The sequence below is a fragment of the Garra rufa genome, chromosome 19 (assembly GCF_049309525.1).
Source record: "Garra rufa chromosome 19, GarRuf1.0, whole genome shotgun sequence".
Classification (NCBI taxonomy): Eukaryota; Metazoa; Chordata; class Actinopteri; order Cypriniformes; family Cyprinidae; genus Garra; species Garra rufa.
The window spans coordinates 26783193-26806029 of NC_133379.1; the positions used below are offsets into that span (position 1 = coordinate 26783193).

The 22837-nt window shown below is 38.1% G+C and overlaps 1 protein-coding gene across 1 annotated transcript in view; it reads left to right on the forward strand.

Annotated features, from left to right (window-relative positions):
* The first annotated feature begins 914 nt into the window (after positions 1-914).
* The window catches only part of LOC141292045 (transmembrane protein 132C), a 190801-nt gene continuing 168878 nt past the window's right edge, over positions 915-22837 (forward strand). Inside the window, exons 1-2 of the mRNA XM_073824015.1 lie at positions 915-1017; positions 21939-22058. Of these exons, the coding sequence (XP_073680116.1) occupies positions 915-1017; positions 21939-22058 (223 nt within the window). The remainder of the gene's footprint in view (positions 1018-21938; positions 22059-22837) is intronic.

A 22837-nucleotide genomic window follows, 5' to 3' on the forward strand; every position in this document is an offset into this window, starting at 1 on the left:
GTTTCTTCCATTTGCATATAATCACACCAACTGTTGTCCCCTTCTCATTCAAGCAGCTTGATGATGGTCTTGTAGCCCATTCCAGCCTTGTGTAGGTCTACAATCTTGTCCCTGGCATCCCTGGACATCTCTTCGGTCTTGGCCATGATGAAGAATTTGGAATCTGATTGGCTGATTGCTTCTGTGCACAGGTGTCTTTTATACAGGTAAGAAACTCAGATTAGGAGCACTCCCTTTAAGAGAGTGCTCCTAATCTCATTTTGTGACCTGTATAAAAGACACATGGGAGCTAGAAATCTTGCTGATTGATAGGGAATCAAATACTTATTTTACTCATTTACATGCAAATCTATATAGAACTTGTTAAAATAAACCTGCTATTAAAATGATAGACTGATCATTTCTTTGTCAGTGGGCAAACACAAAATCAGCAAGGGATGATTTTTTTTCCCTCACTGTAGTTTTAATAATGTTAAAAAGGTTTAATAGGTTTGTCCAGTGTAGACAGGCTTAAGACAGGCCAGTTTAGAGAAGTCTTTTTGATAATCACTTTTTTTAATTGTTCAATTTATTCAAACATATATTTGGAAGATGTTAAGAAAAACCTCTTGTTTACATTTGACAGAATCACAAGTCAATAATAAAAACAAAACCACTGAAAGTGGCTGAGAGGGAATGAACTTTTGCAGTTACAGAAGGTCATCTCATCACCTTTGGATCTCTAGACAGGCAAACAAAGCAGGGCCAGGCCTGAGGGACATTATGAGTAAACAGCCCCTGTAATGGGCTCTTAATCGGACCGGGCAATCTGGAGAGGGAGGCCCGGAGCTGTGCTGGACCGACAGCGAGCTGGAGGTGACTATGTGGCAGTTATTATTAGCGCTATCATTGATCAGAAAGGGAAAGTGCTGCAGATGAAGTGGAATGATGGATTTCATGGCTCCAGCCCACTCTCACTGCTGGCACAGAGGAAGGAAAGAGGGAAAGCACAGGCACAAGAGACCACAGAGAAGATGGGTAACTGTTGCAAAATGAATTTGCAGCGCTCTAAGCTCATTTTAATTCTCAATTGCTCACTTTTCTGTTTTACACAGCACACACACACACACACACACACACACACACACACACACACACACACACACACACACACACACACACACACACACACACACACACACACACACACACACACACACACACACACACAAGACACTGTAAATATATGTATTCCCTTCATCTTTTTCAATCTCTATTCTTCTTCCCCTCCTTATAATGAGATATCCCTTAAAGGTATAGTTCATGCAAAAAACTAAATTCTGCATTCCTCTTGTTATTCCAAACTAGTTTGAGTTTCTTTCTTTTGCCAAACACAAAAGAATGTACTCAGGGTAGTCTTTTACAACAACAACACAAGACTGTAATTAAAGGCAATGATGCTAAAAAATGGTTTAAAATGACATGAAACTCAAATGGCTTCAATTTGTGCTCGCTGTGTCTTTAAGAGAAGGTTCTACTGCAATTATAAAAGGCATAGGCAGAATTATGGCATGACGGGATGCTGCTAAATTATCTTATATCATGTCAGCAATTCATTGTGGAGAGCTGCCTCTAAAATAACTGGCTTGCTCACTCCGTCTCTAAATGTCAGCTTAAATTCCTGCCAGATGATCAGACTGAGCAAAGCATACTGACATGATTTATGAGGCAGCAGAAGACAAATGTACATCTTAATGAAAACAGCAGTGAAGTCTGATGCTAGCTTTATATCTTAATACATCATACCTAAAATAACTGGGCATGAGCTTGCATAAAAATGCTAGATTTCACCATTTCCAACTTCCTTTTGTGTTTCTGTATTTCATATTTATTTTTCTTCAATTCATCAGTTTGCCAGGATCATGAAAACATATTGGCGAAAAATAGCAAATAGCAAATTCAATATAGTTCAATATAGTCTATCACTAAAAACAGTAAAACAAAAACACTGACGTTCAACGCTAAAGTAATACATAATCCTACACTGTAAACAAAATCTGTAGAAATTACAGTATTACTGGCAGCTGGTTGCCAGTAATTTACTGTAGATTTTAATTTATGCTATTTACTGGCAACAGTTTGTTCAAAGTTAATTGAACATTAAACATTAACAAGTCTTTATCTTTACAGAATAAAACTAAAATAACAGCCTCATGCAAAGCATTCTGGGAACCAAAATCTGAAGGAAAAAAACAGAAAAAGGTTGATGAAGGTTTCTGGTTCCCAGAATGCTTTGCAGTAGGTTGTTATTTTATAGTTTTATTCTGTAAAGACAAAGACTTGTTAATGTTTAATGTTCATTTAACTTTGAACAAACTGTTGCCAGTAAATAACATAAATTAAAAATCTACAGTAAGTTACTGGCAACCAGCTGCAGAACTACAGCAAATTTTTTACAGTGTATGAATTTCTGCATTTGTACATGAGATCATGTCGGCTCAGCTAGTGGAATACTGAGCAATTATATTTTGTCCAGAGGCAAAAGATTTTACTTTTGAATATGTTAATATTCAGTTACATTTATATTTCTGCAATCAAAGCATTTCTCTTACCCTGATTACATCTTAACTGACTTCTTAACTCTTAACTTGTTTGTCTTAATCGAGTGTGAGATGAAGAGGATATATAAAGACGTGCCCGTCTGTTTAACATTTATGAGCTGAAACTGCCAATTCACAGCGGAGCCATGGGCATGGATTAATTCATATTAAGTCAGTAGTTTATTAGGTCTGGATATGGGCCTAACAGGATTTTACAAGAGAGGATTATATGAGGATACGGTTTGTGAACAGTTGAGTTTAAATCCCATATGTATCCCTTGATTGTTTGCATTAATTGTACGTTCAACAAATTCATTGAAAAACTATTTTCTAATTGATCAGGCCTTGTGATTCTAATAGTGTGAAGCAAAGCTTTGCTTTGCATCACTGGCTACTAGGGGTGTGACGAGACACTTATCTCACGAGACGAGACGAGATTTTGGGTTCACGAGAACGAGACGAGACGAGATTTTTTAACTTTTTTAAAATAAATCCTCAATGATGAAATATATAGGGGACAATAGTATTTTATTCAACAAAAAACACAAAATGCAAAAAAAATTAAATAAATGTAGGTGTCACACCCCTGGACTTTATGTTGGTTTCTCCCATTCTCCCCCGCAGTTCAGTGTGTTTTGGTTTCTCCCTCATCGTCTGCACCTGTGTTTGTATTTAGTCTGTGTATATAAGGTGTGTGTTTTCCCCTGTACTCTTGTCGGTCTTTGATGTTATCCTGATGTTTCCACTCCATGTTCCTGTGTCTGCCTGTTCCCATTGGATTTATTTAATGTTCGTTTTTTACTACGTCGTTGTTCGTGTGTTCCTGCCTACAGCGTGACAGAAAGACCGACCGATACAGTTTTTTTTTGCGTGTTCACCTCCGTTTTGTTTTCCGTTCGTTTTCTCCAGTCTTTTATTTCCGTAGTGTGTTTCCCCCATGGATCCCTTCCTCCGACCAGAATTCATCCTGCTACGGCTGAAGCAGGGGGAATTACCGCTCGAGGGCTACACGTTAATGTTCCAACTCGTAGCTAATAACACCAGCTACCCGGACGACGCGCTCTGTGCGTTCTATGACGCCAGCCTCAATGCGTCTTGCAGAGCGCCGTCGTCCGAAGACGGCCCTCGAGCGAACTTTGCCTCGTTTGTGGAGTGGACACTGGCGAGAAACCGATCCTCGTTTCCCAACTGTTCCACGGAGAATCTCGCCAGTGTCACTCCGGACCCAGAGCCCAGCCAGCCACCCCGACCCGCGGATTATGAGCCCGTCACTGACGGAAAGCCCGAACCCGGAGCGACAACATTATGGACTGCCGAAGAGGTCAAAACTACTGATCAGGTGCGTGAGCCAACCATTACATCCGCGCCGGTGGAATGCTTCGAAGAGCAAGAGAGGGCTGTAGAGAGCCCCGTCCACTGCACCGCCACTGGGGGTGAGCAAGAGCACTCTGGGGACTTAATGGACTGTGTCATGGAAATACCTATCTGCCTGGATTTCCCACCCACCCTCCCTCTTCTGCCTAGTCCTGAATCTCCGCTGGTCCCGCCCAGCCTACCTGAATTCCCGTTGTCGACTGTCTGTCCCCTTGCTCACCCTCAGCCCACCATCTGTGCAGTGGGTTCGCCGCAGGTCTGCCAGTCTCCATCGGTGTCATGGCTGGAGGATCCCTCACCATCGCCTCCAGCCTCAGAGTCCTGGACTCCACCTCGGCCCTCCGACCCTGCGGCTCCACCCCGGCTCTCTGCTCCCTCGTCTCCGCCGTCGCCCGTCGATCCACCAGCTCCACCGGGCTCCATCGGCCCTCCGGCTCCGCCCTGGTCAGTCGTCGCCCCATCTTCGCCTCAGGACTCTACTCCTCCGGCTGTGCCTCGTCGCTCCGTCCCACCAGCTCATTGGACCTCCTCCCTCCCGCGGGCACAGCCTCGGCCCTCTGTCGCTCCGGCTCCGCCGCGGATCTCCGGATCTCCATCTCCGCCTTGGTCGCCAGAGCCTTGGGTTCCGCCTTGGCCCTCCGGATCCGCGGCGTCACCCAAGATCTTCGGCTTTCCGTCTCCGCCTCGGGCTCCACCACCACCTGCTCCGCCTCCGTCGGTCGGATCCATGGAGTCGTCAGCCTCTCCTCCACCATGGCTCCTCCCTCCATCGGCTCCACCGTGGATTTACATCTTGGCTGCGGCCTGGGTCTCACCTGGCTCCTCCTGCTCCAGCCCCCTCCTGTCACCTCCTTGGCTCCTCCCTCCGTCATCACCTCCATGGACATTTCTGTCACCTTTCTGGACTTCATTCCTGGCCCCCCTTCCGGAAGAACGTCCTCCACCCAAACCCCCTCCTAAGGACTTTGTAGTTCGGTCGGCGCGTGGACGCGCCTTTTCCGGGAGGGGGGTGTAATGTCACACCCCTGGACTTTATGTTGGTTTCTCCCATTCTCCCCCGCAGTTCAGTGTGTTTTGGTTTCTCCCTCATCGTCTGCACCTGTGTTTGTAATTAGTCTGTGTATATAAGGTGTGTGTTTTCCCCTGTACTCTTGTCGGTCTTTGATGTTATCCTGATGTTTCCACTCCATGTTCCTGTGTCTGCCTGTTCCCATTGGATTTATTTAATGTTCGTTTTTTACTACGTCGTTGTTCGTGTGTTCCTGCCTACAGCGTGACAGTAGGTGCATTTTGATATGAACTTGTACTTTATGAAATTAAACTTATATTTTAATGAATTATATGCAGTAATAAAAATGCTGCATGATTCTGGGTAAACTGAAAAACAATTGTCTTTTATAAACTGGAGATCACGATTCTGAAGAAAAAAAGGATTAGAAAATTAAACAAAATTACATAATTTACTAGTGGTTCTGAAATAATGTTCATTGCTTAAGTCTGAAAAAAAAATGAAGGAGCCCGTGTCTCAATTAATAAAGACTTTCACTATTGGAATCTCTTGAATGTTTAATTCAATGAAAAATACTTTTTTTAAACGTGCAGTTGTCGCCCACTCCTGGTGAAGAGAATAAACCTTTCTCTACATACGTGTTATATTTTCGTTTTTGATCGCTACTGTAGACAATAAGTGTTTATATCCAAACTATAAGCTTTTATCCCAGTACTTATGTTATTTAAATGTCTGTAACAAAGACATGATGATGATTATGTGGTTAAAAAGACTGTTTGTGTTGCTTTCTGAAACCATAGCAGTAAGAATGCAGATTTGAATGTCTTCAATAACTTTCACATCGGCGTCAGTGGAGCGTGAAACAGTTGTAATAGACAATGCTGAATCGTTGTCATTCATGAATAAGATCGCATGGGTGTTTGAATAGAGATCGTGATATTTATATAACTATTAGTCATGCAGCCCTAATGTAAACACTAGGTGTGTTCGACTTCATGCAGCGCTGCGCAGACCGATCGGCGGCTGACTTGAAGTAGTGCATGCCGGTTAGAAATTTTGTCCGACTTGAACCGGCGCAGACGCCACGTGACGTTCACGTGTGGCATCAAAGTAACGCGAGAGCGTTTCGAGAACAGCCGGTTTGCTCAGCCAGCACAGCATTTCAGAAGGGACTGCGCCAGGCTGTGATGACGTCACAGCTTCTCATGATTGGCCACATTCACCACATGAAGATGATCTTGTGTTTCTGCATAACAAATCAATTTGCATGCCATTTCGTAAATAGTTTACGATCTTTTGACTGCAGTACATTTTATTCCCTTAAATTCTTTATATTGGATTTATGCATAAGTTTATTATTGTACTTTTTTCATACAGACCACTTATAGTATTCAGCTGCATATTTAAGTAATATTTTTTGTGGAATAACTAAAATGTCACAGACATTTAATGTAATGTGGTCAACACTGATTGATGCTGAAATCTGTAGTTGCTGCTTCACTTGCATGTGCTGCATTTCTTCCAACAAAAAGGTATTTCTATAGCTTCCAATTCATCTGCAATAAAGTAGGCAAACGCCACGTGATCTGCCATGTTTGAGAGAGCAACGAGATCTCCAACTTGTCCGACTTGACGGCTCCGTTTTCAGCTCCTCCCCGACTGCTTTCGGCTAATCTCGCCGATCGGTCTGCGCAGCGCAGCATGAGCTCGAACACACCTACTGCAAAATGTTTTGCCATGATATCGCCACGTTCTCGCGAGACCAGTCAGATCTCGCGGGACACATCGGAGTCTCGCGAGATCTCGTGCCACGAGATCTCGTCACACCCCTACTGGCTACTAATCTTCTTTCTTTCTAGGAATTTTTCTTGGTGATTTAAACCATTTTTTAGGGGTGATTTACAATGTTAGACTTTTTGGATTTAAAAATGAAAACTGTAGGGAAGTAGAATGACAAAACGCATGAAGATTTTTTAAGTTGAATTTCTGAATTTTAGAATGCCAAAATTTCAGGACTACCAGACGAATGAACAGTTTTTTCCCCCAGGCAATCCACCTTATGAACAGTTAAAATGTTCCTCCCATTGTGCAAAAAAATGTGTGGAATAATCTGACATCTACTGCTACCACCTAACACATCCCCTGCATGTGGTAAGTACTTGTGTCTCTGCATTATAACTTTACACAGAGCACAAGCATCACAGTAATCAGACTAAAATGTCGGCGATTCAAAACGGCAGATTCAACAATTAAAAGCGGCTAGAGCTCCTAATTAAATATATATTTTTATCCATGTGCCAGTGAAACATCCAATCAGAGCAGCGCTCATTAATATTCACGAAGCTTCCAAATAAGGCAATAACAGAGCATTTCATTATAGGGACAAATCCTAGGGTTGTAAATGTACCTGTAAAACCATTTCTGGAGATTTTTTTGCCCTTTCCTATGCCATATACCTTCTATGTAGATATCAGAGAACAATTTAAAAATATTGTATAAATGCATTCTATGGCACCTTTAATATTTTTTCCTGTTTTGCAAAGTCATGCGCAAATGAGAATGCAAAGAATACTGGATACTAGATTTTTTTTTTACTAGTGGGTGCAGGACACCATAGTTCATTTAAGTAATTGAGGATAGCAAAATAAAGTAAACTGTGACATATTATACCCACAAATTCTTAATACAGTGGACTACAAGTAAAATTAATAAAGATTTAGGACCAAAAATTTGATCTGACACTTTAACCTGACCATGTTTTGTTATATATCTTTCTATCAAAGTTATCTGACATGATCAAGATGAATTTGTTCTCACGCAGTTTAATTGTTGAGATTTTATTACCATTTTCTAAACTATAGTGAATAAACCTTTGAAGGTGTCTGAACAAATTTTGGTTTGACTGTAATTGATTTGTGATTATCAAGATGAATTTGTTCTGACACAGATCAACTCTAAGTTCTTATCATGTTTTATTACCATTTTCTAGCGAATAAACTGTTATAATGTGAAGAATGTTGAAGGTGTGAATAAACAGAGCATGTTTTTGCATCCAAAAACAGGAGATACAGGGCAGTAGAATAAAAAAAGCAATGTCGAGAGAAGTTTTTCATATTTAAACTTGAGCAACACGTTTTTAGAACTCACGTCACGTGCTCCAAATTGCAAGACACATGCACAATGCTCAAATGTTCTCTGTGAACGGCCTTTAACTGTAAAATTGGTCTAACACTAATGCGGACTGCAGATTCAGAATAAAATAAAAATGCTTCAAAGGGCAGACCAGTATAAAATGGAACGGTTATTGAAATGCAGATTTTATTTGCATGCAATCTCTGTTCTGAAGTGTGCATTATCATTTTCTCTAAGGCTTCCTCTTATCTTTCAGAGGAAGGGATGTTCCCTGCAATGAATTAGAACCTTAATTACACGCAAGCTTATGAAGCAAATTAATCATAAGATACTATAATTCATGCATCGAGTGGACATCTGTAGACATTTGAACAATGGGTGTGATTACCTCACCGTTTTAATAGCAATAAGGCCATTATTGGCTCATGTAAACATGATGCCAGATATGATTGCTGGTGTGTGTATATGTCTTGGAACACGATCAATCTGAATTTTTGTATAAAAGAAAATGTTCCTGCAGCCATGAGCTGAAAGAAATACAAAATAAAACAAACTATGAACCCTCTTCTTTATGAACACGGAGGTCTCGCATAACTGGAACAATGCTTTACATTTCCGGTCTCTATAGACAAATTAACATATTCTCTGAGCTGATAATATAATGTTAAACCTATGAAAATGGTTTTAGAAACCACATGGCGCTATAGTTTAATCACTTTACAGTGTCACAATGACCATCTTTTTGTGGTAACTCACTTGTCCTAGTTTAATGAGCAGGAAGATGACGTAAAGCGACGTGAGGTTTGCTGCAAATAAAAACAGAAGTGCACATATCCTACATACAGCTCCGATTGGTACGAAGTTCAGGTGATTTTGTCCACAAAATGATAAGAACACATATCATTTTAACATTTCATTTATTATTTCACACCAGTGTTGGGGAAAGTTACTTTTAAAAGTAATGCATTACAATATTGAGTTACTCCTTAAAAAAGAAACTAATTACATTGCTTAGTTACTTTTAATGAAAAGTATTGCGTTGCGTTACTTTTGCGTTACTTTTTAAATCTGGGCAGGGCTTTCTTGTTTGTTTTCAATATAAAAAATTATACTTTTGGCAAATGTAAAAGCCTTTTTAAACCAAAAGCCTCAGGCTTAGAGAAAAGTAAATTCCCGTCTGTACAGTAGACCGCAGAAGAAAAAACTCTTCAGCAATTAAAAAAAAGGAGTAATTTTTGCTTATTAGTATGGAAGCATTGGATCATCAAAAGTCGGCAGCAAAGACAATAAAATGGGATTAAATACATAAAGGATATTTGTATTATTAAACATTATATTGCAGGTTTGCATTGAATTTCACAGTTTTTATTCTTTTTGATGAATACTGTATCTGTTTTTTTTTAGTTAGTGAGATGAATTAATGCATGTTCACATTTATTCTAGAACTAAAGTAACATCTTACTCACAATTTCTCTCAACATGGGGACAGGAGAGCTTTTAATCAATAAATGGAAGGGAAAAGTAACTGGCGTTACTTATTAAAAAATTAACTGAGTTGCCAGGTAACTGAAAACAGAAAAGTAATGGATTTGCGTTTCGGTAAGGGGGTTTCCCGGTAAAAATTGCGTTTTGAAGGGCATTAAAAAACTTCTTTTTTGGGGTTCCCCTGGTAAAATCAGGGTTGCCAGGTTTTCACAACAAAACCCGCCCAATTGCTACTCAAAACTAGCCCAAAAGTAGCCCAATGGCATTTCGAGGGGGGCCCCCGGTAAAAATCACGTTCTGGTGGGTAAAATAAAAGTTTTTGGCTTGGTTCCCCTGGTAAAATTTGCATTCCAGGGAATAAATATCACATTATTGGGGTTGCTTCAACCCGCAGACATGAAAAACAACCCGCAGCAGCATATTAAAGTAGCCCAATTTCGCAGGAAAACCACAGACTTGGCAACACTGGGTAAAATGCTTATCTATCTCTCAGGTAAAAGATAGGTAAATTAAAGAATTAATGTCATAAATGTACTATAAAAAAGGTCCATATGTGACCCTGGATCACAAAACCATCATAAGGGTCAATTTTTTTAATTTATCTAAAAGCTTAATAGCCTAAATAAACTTTCCATTGATGTATGGTATTTATGGTATATTAGGATAGGACAATATTTGGCCCAGATAAAACTATTTGAAAATCTGGAATCTGAGGGTGCAAAAAAATCTAAATATTGAGAAAATCACCTTTAAATGTATCCAAATTAGGTTCTTAGCAATGCATATTACTAATCAAAAATTAAGTTTTGATATATTTACGGTAGGAAATGCACAAAATATCCATACAGTGTATTTTTGGCTGTTGCTACAAATATACCAGTGCTACTTAAGACTGATTTTGTGGTTCAGGGTCACATATGATATATCTTCTATATTCCCAAGTTTTATGAAGATAAGTGACTTGGAATGTACTGCAGCAAATCATATGGACCACTTTTACTATAGTTTCATGTAGCTTTTTTAATAATTTTGGAGCTTGACAGCCCAAATCACCATTCACTTTCATGATATACAAATGAGCAGGCAGAATATTCTTAAAAATTTGTTAAGAATGAGATGAGGGTGAGGAAATAAGAACAGAATGTTCTTTTTTAATATAAAATATCAAATTATCAAAATATCAAATTACAAATTTGATTTTGTTTTATTTTTTCATTAAAAAAATCACTTTGCTTTAAAGTCTATGGGGGCATGTGGGCATGCAGCGTCTGGATCCCCATATCAACTAATTCAGCAGAATGGCACACCAGGGCAATTTGACTAATCTATTAAACTTTGCTAAATTGTTTTGAAAATGAGCAAGAAGATGCATTCTGTAATCAGGTAAATTGTGTTGCTGCAATGACTCTCAATAAACACTGTTGAAGAAAAAGAGTTTAAAAAAATAAACTTGGTCTCTTGAAGACTTGAAGGATGGTATTTTCTCTGTGAATTTGATTAGCCAGGCAGGAGTTTATTACCCTCTGTAAAACATTCAGCCGCTTAATGTGCAATAGACTTCCTTCTTTATGCTCCGCAGCAGTTTTCTCTGCTCATTATAAACATGCAAACCCTGCAATTCAACACCCGTTGGGTTCCCCGCAGTTCCCTCAGCTCACAAGGGTTAAGCACTTTCATATTTCACACTGACAGTGGCCAGGACCAATGGGTAAACACTTTGTGTACGCTAAGATTCCTATTTCGGATACATAGTTGTAATGAAGTTTGTGTTTTTTGTGGTTTTCAAGGATGCATTGTTATTATGAAAGAAGACAACAAAGAACACGCTAACCTTGGGGGAAGAAATTAGTAAGATACCATGCTTTGAATAAAAAAAAAAAAATCTGAAGGAGAACCAACATTCTAATATACTGTTGAAACAAATAAACGATGCTGCATATATTTATTATTTGGTTTCTAACTAGCTTTAGCTCATCTTGAGTTAGTTCATTCAAAAATGAAAAGTCTGTCATCATTTACTCACCCTCATATTTTTAAAACTTTTTCTTTGTCTATACAAAGCCCTTGGGTTTTAAAACAACACTAAACACCACTGACTTTCATTGTTTTACTAAAAGCCAAAAACACTATGGTGCGTTCAGTCCAGACGCATTATTCGCGCAAATCCTGCAAGTTGAAAAATCTGAACTTGTATTGCATTTGACAGAATGAATATGGTCATCGTCGTTGTATGTGGATACTTGGAACTGTAAGATACATCTTCGTACTATTATAGAAACAGGAATAAAAAGGATCTTGCTTGGAAGAAAGTGAGTAAGGGGGTCGGGCAATCTAGTAAGTTGTAAAAATTGCTCTTTACTCAATTTGAGCTATATATATATGTATAGGCAAAGCACAGTAACTACACATTTGATCAAAATTTAGTTAAGGCTTAAAATGGGCTTTGTGACAACTGTTTTGTCTTGTGGCAAAGTCTCCTGGTTCAATTTTGTCAAAATTGCAGTAACTACAAAATCCAAACTAATACCAAGGCAAATCGCAGTAAGTGATGTTACTGTGTTCTAGCTTTGTTTTCCCGGCTTTGACACTGCATCTGCGTTCTGCCGTTAACCAATATACAAAGACGGGTAAAGAGGGTAGCAAAATATTAACTCCTAGCAAGGCAAATGACAGCTTTATCATCATTTTTTTGAACTAGCCAGCCGCTGGCAAATTAAACAAGCATTTAAGCCCACCTGCACTGCTCCATTGAAGGCAATTATCCACTCTGACAATGTAATGTTAATCTGATTTATAATCGCGCTAATGTTTTTTTGATTTGGACATCTCTCCACATTTCAGGCAACTCATCAAATTGTAGTGACAGCGGTCACTCCTTCAAAAGTTAGCTGACTCTGGTAAAGCAAAGCGGACCAGCGTCCCCGGCATTAACGGTATTGAAATAGCTTTCAATCTGCCTGTGTTTGCAATCCACAATTTGCAAACCATGTTAGATCACATGATTAAAACAGAATTTAGATAGAATTAAAGCTGCAAGCAGCGATGATAGGGCCCTCGCACCCGGGCTCACCGCTGACCGGTGGCTTTAGGAAAACAGCGAACGGTGGGCAGTATGCTTTTAATATAGTAAATATGGAGAAATATGTCATTTATATGTGCCAAACTTCCTGCTGCCAGCTGGTGGCGCTATGCCTATATAGATGTGTTCAGGCCAGCACTTTTATCAAACATATGAAGTTTGTTGCAGATTGACCTTGGTATGTTTGAGTTAGTGAAAGATATGATATATCCTGCTGCCAACAGGTGGTGCTACGATAATATCTGAATATTGGCCTTTAGGTGTCTTCAGGCCAGGACTCTTACCAAACCTGTGAAGTTTGAGGCAGATCGGACATTTTATGGCTGAGTTATAACAACTTCCATGTCCATGGCGAAACATCAAACTTTGTCAGGCCGCCACAGACACGCCCTTTAACGAAAACTCAAGATCTTAAAAATTTAACATCTCTAAGGCCTTTAGATTAGACTGACAAAATATAATGTTGATATCATTAAATCTCTGGGAGGAGTTTGCTACAAGTAATTTCCTATTGCCAACAGGTGGCGCTGTGATTATAATAGAATATTGGCCTTCAGTTGTGTTCAAGCTTAGACTCTTATCGAACATGTGAAGTTTTAAGCAAATCGGACATTTTATGTTTGAGTTATAACAAGTTTTATATCCATGGCGAGACCTCGAAATTTGTCAGGCCGCCATGGACTAAAGCCTTTATATTAGACTGACCGATTTTGGTGTTGATCTGTATAAATCTCTAGAAGGAGTTTGTTGCAGAGTGCAGCATGACACTTCCTGTTGCCAGCAGGTGGCGCTATGACTATAACTGAATATGGGCATGCAGATGTCTTCAGGTCAGGAGTGTTATCACACATGTGAAGTTTGGGACAGATCGACATTGTATGCCTGAGTTATAGCAACTTCCTTTTTCATAGCGAAACATCGAAATTTGTCAGGCCGCCACGGACACGCCCTCTGATGAAAACTCTAATCCTTCGCAAATTAACGTCACAAAGGGCTTTAGATTAGATTCACCAAATTTGGCGTTGATCGGAATAAATCTCTAGAAGGAGTTTGTTCAAATACGAGGCCTGAAAATAGCAAAAATGACACAAAATTTGCTGAAAAAATTATTAATAACCAACTACATGTTGGGTTTTGGATTTTGCTCCAAGAGGCTTTTTGTAGGTTTTGGTGTGTTACATGTGTGTACCAATTTTTGTGCATGTACGTAAATCACAGCACACCGCGGAACGTGTAAAGGTGGCGCTGACGAGCCATTTTACCACACCCACTTCTGAAACCCATATCAGACGTAAATTTTCGCCAGGTTTGATGTGTGTGCAAAGTTTCATGAGTTTTCGGGTGTGTTTAGGCTCTCAAAAATGCGATTCATTTTGGAGAAGAAGAAGAATTAAAGCTGCAAGCAGCGATGAACGGGCCCTCGCACCCGGGCTCACCGCCGACCGGCTTGGGCCCTAATAATAATAATAATAATAATAATAATAATAATAATAAACGGAGCAGATCCAAGAGGGTCCTCGCACCATCAGTGCTCGGGCCCTAATAATAAACAGAGCAGATCCAAGGGGGTCCTCGCACCACCGGTGCTCGGGCCCTAATAAGAACCCTTAGAAGAACAATAGGGCCTTCGCCCTTTTGGGCTCGGACCCTAATAATAATAAACAGAGCAGAAACAAAAGGGTCCTCGCACCACCGGTGCTCGGGCCCTAATAAGTCAGCCCTAAAATGGCAACCTAATTAAAAGACTGACACACCTGCTTTTATGATGATGGATTTCTTTGCATAATCAGTAAATTTACTAGAACTGGGCAGTTTAATTTGTGTCCTGTCATATTCAAGAATAACGATCTGCATTTCAGTTGTCAGAGTCCATCTTGCCAATCATTTTTTTTTTTTGGATTTCACAGATAGCTAAGAATACATAAGAATCCTCGATTTTAATTACTAGCCAAATTATAGCTTTAAGTGTATAGATAGCATAAATAGGAAATGTACACGTTTGAGAATAGCCTACACACACTAGGCTACTTGTTTGTTTTTCTTTTGTTTAAATTGTGTGAGGTTTTTTTTCAGCTAATGTTGTAAAGCAACCTAGGTCTGTAATGAATTACTTTTTTAATAAAATGAGCAAAACACTCTCTGTTGTGAAAGTAGCAGATGACTCTTAATATTGAGGCTTACTACTAAGCAATTGTAACATCCACAGCTTGCAAACATCAATAAAACTATTGAAGTTATGTAGACATGTAGTAAGAAACACAACAAGAATGTTGGTTGAACACATTTAGTTTGTAGATACTGCACTTTGCTTTTGCAATAGTGTTTTAGGTTTTTCAGGTCATCCAAAGGCAGAGTGCAGTATCTGCATTTTGGTGGTCAAAGGTCACATCAGTCAAAATTTTTGAATGCATTACCACTACATGTTGGACTGGCTGGTGTAAAAACTTCAAAGGCATTTTTTTCAGTTTCAGTGTTGGCGTAGTTACTGCACTTAGCCTTTGTAGGGCAGTACTTATACACACATATTGAGATTACAAGCTAGCTAATGCCAGCAAATTGAGCTTATTCAACGTTTTTTACAACTACTTTCCCACTGACGAGTGGCAGAAGCCCCTCACATGACGCAAATTCTCGTCTGAAGTAAATTTCACGTGCGAATGAAGCAAGTAAACTCTAGTAAAATGTTCAAGCATCCAACTACGCACTTACTGATTTATTCGCACAAGTCGCGTCTGGTGTAAACGCACCATAAGACATTTTTCAAAATATCTTCTTTTGTGTTTCACAGAAGAATAAATGTCATGCAAGTTCGGAACAAAATGAAAGTGAAGATGACGGAATTGTAATTTTCTTTAAATGTTAAAATCTTTTTTAATGCTTTAAATGTGCAAAAATGTTCAGATCATACAACAGGCTTCTTTTTTTCCATTTGGTTTTCCAATTCCACCCTTTTAAGCACCTGACTGACACGGACTGATATAGTTTTGCCGATGTCGGCTGTCTACCCTAAATGTCACTGATTAGGTTAGAGAGGAGAGATTTAAAATGTGGGCCAGGGCTACACAGGGCACAATGCAATCTATTTGTGTCTATCTTGGTTACTTTTGAGAAGGACTGTATACTTCGCAGGTGAAAAGCTTTTGTGGCTCACAGTGCAAGTACAGTTCAGATAGGCGAGCCGTAATCCACTCCCGTACCTTTTAACACCGCAATAAAAAAGTAAGCACTGGTGCTAACTCTGCAGCTGAAGAGAAAGGGGGACCATATTCATTCTGTCAAATGCAATACAAACTTTCCTTTCTATTTGGCAAATGGCTCAAAATGTCATTTAGTAACTAACTTTACATCCAGGTTAAAAATTTAAAAAATGGTCAGTGTTCAGAATTCCACCATCAGAGGAACCTTAATATTCAACAAAAGGTTCTTTATAGTGAAAAGATTATTTTCAGAACTGTTTATGGTTCTTTGGGGAACCCAGATAGTTATTCTATGGCATTCATATTACTGTGAAAACCTTTATTTTTAAGAGTGTAGTGGAGGCAAATAATATAATTAAGTGACCAAAAGCATTTCTTTTTTTCATATTTATGATCTTCAAGTAATGCGCATGTTTTACCAGCATGGATGTCAGCGTTGTTGACATACAACGTAATAAACAGAGAACATAAACTGCCCTGAACTATTAATTATTATGGTACGTGTCTTGTAATTCGAGTCTTAAACTGTTCCCAGAGGCATCACAATAATTGGCTTGCACAACTTCTGAGACAAAAACGGGTCTTTAGGCGGTCATCTGTGTATTAAACCTTGAATAAATGACCACACTAATTAGCTTCTGTCATCAAGGTTATCTATTTTTACATGACACTAATAAAATAAACAGATTTAAGTCCTAGCCAACACAGAAATCTCAATTAAGTTTTCGAGCTTCGTTCCATCAAAATTAACAGACACCCAAGGGAAATTTGACCGATGACTGCTGCTAAAGACTGATGACAAAAACAACTGTTATAATTATAATATCACATGGATGGTTATTTCAATCACTGCAGGATTAATGTCATTGCATTTAATAATAAAAGCTCGTCTTGGTCACAGAAAACATTGTTTAGACAGCATAAACATTTTATGGGAACAGGCACATTTATAAAATTAATGCACTGTAAGTGAATTGCTTGCTTGATTCTTTACCGTCTTTTTCTTCAGTAAAGCTGAATTGTTAAACTAATTGTTCTTTGACCTCACAGGCTTTTAAAAAGTTAATAAAAATAACAACAACAACAATATTGTTGTATGTTTAAAAGATGTTCACCACTTTAGACTCTTCACTTAGAATGTGAAAGGAGTCAAAATGGAAAAATCTAGTTATTATAAATGCTGTTTATTCCAAGAATAATATATATAAATAATTAAATAAGAATCCTAAAAAATGTATCAGGGTTTCATGTAGCCTAGAGTAACAAATGCTCAAAATTTAGCTTGCTATCACAGCAATAAATTACTTGTTAAACATTAAAATACAAAAGAGTTATTTTAAACTGTAATAATATTTCACAATATTACTGTTATTTTCTGTATTTTTGACCCAATGAATGCATTGGTGAAAGTAAGATGCTCATTTCCAAAACACTAAAAATATCCTACCAACCCCAAAATATTGAACAGTTATGTAACAATATTCAAGAATAAAGAAAAAATAGGTTGCAAATTGATGTTATACTTTAATAATTGACTTTTAAATACCATGTACACTACCAGTCAAAAGTTTTTGAACCGTAAGATTTTTAATGTTTTTGAAAAAAAGTCTCTTCTGCTCACCAAGCCAGAATTTATTTGATCCAAAGTACAGCAAGAACAGTACAATTTTAAAATATTTTTACTATTTAAAAGAACTGTTTTCTATTTGAATATATTTTAAAATATAATTTACTCCTGTGATCAAAGCTACATTTTCAGCATTATTACTCAAGTCTTCAGGGTCGCAGAAATCATTCTAATATGCTGATTTGCTGTTCAAGAAACATTTTTAATTATAATTTTAAATATTTAAAACAGTTTAGCACATTTTCAGGATTCTTTGATTAATAGAAAGATCCAAACATCAGCATTTATCTAAAATAAAAAGCATTTTTTATTTTATTTTATAGAAATTAATACTTTTATTTAGCAAGGACGCTTTAAACTGATCAAAGAAATTTATAATGTCACAAAAGATTTTTATTTCAGATAAATGCTGTTCTTCCGAACTTTCTATTCATCAAAGAAACCTGAAAAAAAATCTACTCAGCAGTTTTCAACATAATATTAATAATAAAAAAATGTTTTTGAACAGCAAATCAGATATTAGAATGATTTCTGAAAAATGAGCAATGATGCTAAAAATTCAGTTTTGAAATCACAGGAATAAATTACATTTTAAAATATATTCAAATGAAAAACAGTTATTTTAAATAGTTAAAATATTTCTAAATTTTACCGTTTTTGGTGTACTTTGGATCAAATGAATGCAGGCTTGGTGAGAAGAAGAGACGTCTTTAAAAAACATTAAAAATCTTACTGTTCAAAAACTTTTGACTGGTAGTGTACAAACAAATCACTCCCTCAAAAAAAGGAACATGTATGAAGAATGTAAACAGCACTAAATGTGTTTTGATTTTGGTTTTATCATCATAGAAACTGCTCCCATAAAACGGCAAGAGCTGTGTGAAGCTCCTATTAGAGTGAAAAGGAAACATTCACCTGCCTATTTGAATAATAAATTACAGCAGGCATCACAGGCTAAACCATCACTGACATGTACTTTGCCTATATGCGCTGAAACCGGTAATGAGAGAAACGTTGTCAGAGGATGCTAGAAAAGAGCAGGCAGTTGAAATGTCTACTCAGGAGAAAGGTCTTGCCCAAAGACTGATAAATGTTAATCACCTGACATTAGCAGCAAGAGACAGGGTCACGGCAATCAACCTGGTGAATGCACTGAAATGACAGGGAAGACAGGGCGCTGAGTGCAAATGGAGAGAGTGTGAGTGGGGGTCAATATTCACTTAATTTCTTTGCAGTAGTACTCCATCTAAACATTCTGTTAGTGTTAGCGGTTTGGTATGTTATCTTCTTCACTGTTTATTACAGGTGTCTCACTAAACTAATTACAAAAGCCTCTTTGTGAGCGTAGTTGGAAAATTTTCAATACCCTGCCCAGAATTTGGCAAAGCAATTAATGTGTTTGCTAATTGGATGCCTGTGCATGTGGGGCTTCTTAAATGCTTCTTTCTTCCCAAATCAACACTCATCTTCCCTCTGTGAACTGACAGTAATTGCTGACTTGAGCAGTAGGGGAGTCATCAGCTACTCTTGCTGTCAATATCTCTATTCTGCATGGAGTGAGTAAGTACAAGGTTAAAGCCAGAACCCCGCAGTGGGCCACATTAAACATCCAACCTGTAGGAAGAAAAGTGTCTTTGATGGACTGTTCGGTTCCAAGATGAGAATGATTTTAATTCACTTTAGCTGTAATTGATATGAATTGAAGTGAATTTTAGACTAGAGGGTTTGCTTTTACATCACAATTTGGTCAGTTACCCAGATGCGAGGCCATTTTGGCAATACTCGGATGTAAACAACAGCATGGATTGCAATGTTAATGTGCTACTGAATACGTTGTTCTGCTAATTTTTGCTGTCTAAATCACATAAAAAACGTGCGTGGGGAAGCTGCTAAACCATGGACTTAGTAAGCAGGAAAGGGTAAATGTTTTGACAAACTAAAGATAATAGGTGGTAAAGATACATACAAGGGTTATTAATTAAGATATTAGCATAATATTTCACCTACCTGACTGGAAATGATAAAAACAAACATGAATGTTGTCAAGATTCTTGGCCTGGAAATCCTGGTTCAGTTTGGCCAACCACAAACGCCTTTTGTTCCTCAGACAGTTTTTTGCACTCTTCTACATGATTTTCTACAACTTTTGGCAGTATATAGTACTCCAAATGTTTTTCCCAGTCTGACTGATTAGTACAGCCCAAAACAAGCAATAATCAGCGAAATATGCAAGTTTCGTTCGGTTCAGTGGCATTGTTTATATTCATTGCCGCCAGTATGGTCGATTGATGATGTGTCGTGAAAACACTAAACTGTCTTCATAATTAAGATAATACATTAAAATAACAAGGTAAAACACACCTATTTGTAATATCAAGCAGTAAAACCGAATGCTTTTTGTACAGTTAAAATAGCTGGACGCCGATGAGACCACCGATGAAGCCACACCCATAAAAGATGAATAAGAAATTCAAAGGCAATTCTTAAACTTTTATCTTTACAAACAATATTGTGCTACGCAAATTGAGTTTTTTAGCAAAAGACAATCACAATCTGTCTCAATGTTTACCTCATTAAATATTCATGAGCTTTATACAGACGCAGAAACTTGCGAGCTGTTTTGTCTCCATCCTCTCAGTCTTTCCCTCATGTCTGGGGGAAACATTATTCAAAATCTCTAACTGCGACGAGAAGCGAGTTAAGTAACAAAAACACACTATTCATTCACACTATGTGCACAGAGGATCTATGTGGTGACATTTAAATATATTTAAGTTCATATATATATTTATATTTATATAAATATATTTATATAATATATTTAATTCAAATATATTTAAGTTTTCAACCTTAAAAAAAAAACATTAAAAGTACAGTGTTTGAGGTAATGTGGGTGTGAATCTGTATGCTATCTGTAGGTTATGTAATGGATGATTTTCAACAACCCTCAATGCAAATATTTAATTTACAACTGTATTAACACTTATACTAAACCTTGTGCCGTTTTAAATCGGCGCTTTTTGTATCAGCATGCCACCAATGGCATGGAAAAAAAATCACAAGGACATGAGTTTGACCACTAGAGGGCAATGTCGCGCTTGTTGAGGTAAATGCAGTGCAATAGTCCAAGGTCCAATCACTCAATAACTACATTAAAACCTGCACCGTGACTCTTATTATAACATAACCACCATAATATCTCACTACAATGGGATAGGATCATTTGTAACGTATACTTACAACACATTCCATCTAGCTTCAAGGTTCCGTCGTCCCTCAGGTTTTAGACATATTGATCGATTAATCTACTGACGATAGTCAATAAATGCTTTTACAACAGGTGAACATGTTTTACAAGCACATATCCTTTTTTAAGGCGAATGCATAAACAAGTACACATCGCTAGCAAACTATATCAATTCTTATTTTATTGTAGGCTAGGCGACATTGTTATTATTTGTGCTTTTAGTTTTTTTCTGCTTCTTGTGTATGCTGAAGCTTTAAAACAATCATGGAAATAAAGTACTTTGAAGTTTAAATTGAAATTCTTACGCCACCCTCCCAGTTTAGCAGCATTTGCCAGTCAGAGAAAGAGAGAGAGAGAGAGAGAGAGAGAGAGAGAGAGAGAGCACCAGTATCATGACTCACTGTGCTTGTCGCTGCGGAACCCAAAGAGCAGACGAAAGCACGAGGGATATTCAGTGTGGGCTTCATGGATGAGAGAAAGGAGCATTTTCAATGCATTTTCAACAGTACAAATTATTTTTATTACTTCTTTCCTCACATTCTTGAAGTTTATGGCTTGTTTTTCGGCATCAAAACTGTGACGGGCGATACAGACCGACGACTGGACTACAGTTGCATTTCTTAAAGTGTATTAATAATTGTGGAAACCCGGGGTAAAGCTATAGCTATATTTTTTCTTCTAAGTAATGACTTGTTAACATAAAATAATACCGTAACGTAGAAGCGTAATTGTTTCTTAATCACTGATATTGTCTATTAAAAGTCACTTTATTTGTAACCCCTCACGTCTTCTGGAATTACAGTGGATTTGGCATCATTATGAAGCGCTGGCGAGCCTCACAAGCGATGTTCAACTTTCCTCTGAGATTCTCCACACAGCTGTGCGAAGTGAGGCTTATTTAGACGGATCACACATCCACGACTACCAGACTGCTTTTAAAAAACACTTGTGGCGCGGAACTACAAACCAGTGACTTCCCAGGGAATGTCACTTCCATATTTCTAATGTTTGAGGTGCTTTCAGACACTTCAGAAGACATATAAAACCCACGAAATAGACCGTGGCTGTCAAGATGACAACGTTTAGTACGTTTCTGCACCGCGGGAGAGACTCGTTTTGAGATGCTTGGAGGGGGAAACATCTAAACGCCACCCTGTTTCTCGCTTTTAAAAAGATGAAGGCTGTGTTTATCGTCCTGTAGACCTTAAGGAAGATTTGTCGGTGGGAAAACACCGACCCGTTCCCTTCTCCATCCCCGACCAACTTCAGAGGAACTGAAGATGCTGCGTCTCAGCCCAGCTGGGCTCATATTGTTCATGCTTTGCAGAGGTAAGTCTGTCAGAGCGCGGCAGTAACAGGTGAAGACCTGCATGCTAGATCGTTCACTTTCCACGTTAAATTCTTATGTGTATAGTAATAAATGCACCAGCTCGGTTCTTTAACACATAGTGGTTATTATTGTGTAAAAGGTGCTACTTCATGGTCTGTGAATCAATGATTACAGATTGCCAGAGGTGCTCTTGACATGTAATTGATGACCGGTTGTAAAGCAATTGAAGGTGGGTTCTGAATGGCCATGGTTAAATGTGCTGAATACACAATTACTATATGGATTTTAAACTAGAAGAGTGATGAAAACTAATGACACTGCTTAGAAATTAAAAACAGGCTGCAGTAAAACTCTTCAAATGCTTTGTAATTTGGGACCTTTACATTTGTTTTTACATTACAGCTTGTCATTAAGCATTCCTCAGGATTTAAGCATTTAAAAATCAATTACTCACCTTCATGTTGTTCCAAACCTGTTCCACAGAAAGAACACAGAAGATAGTTTTTGTCCTCATACACTGAAAGTCAATTTTCTTCAGAATATCTTCTTTTGAATTCCACAAAGGAAATAAACTCATACATGTTTGGAATGAAATTTTAATAAAGTTCTGCCACTAAGACTAGTTCATTCCACCTCATACTGTTACACATTGACTGTGTTCATATAATCTTTGAGTATAATGTAGGTAGACAGATTTGGCGTGTTCTTCCAGTCTACATATTTATGAAGTTAGTTATAAATGAACACAAATAAATGTATTTTAGATGCCAGACAAATC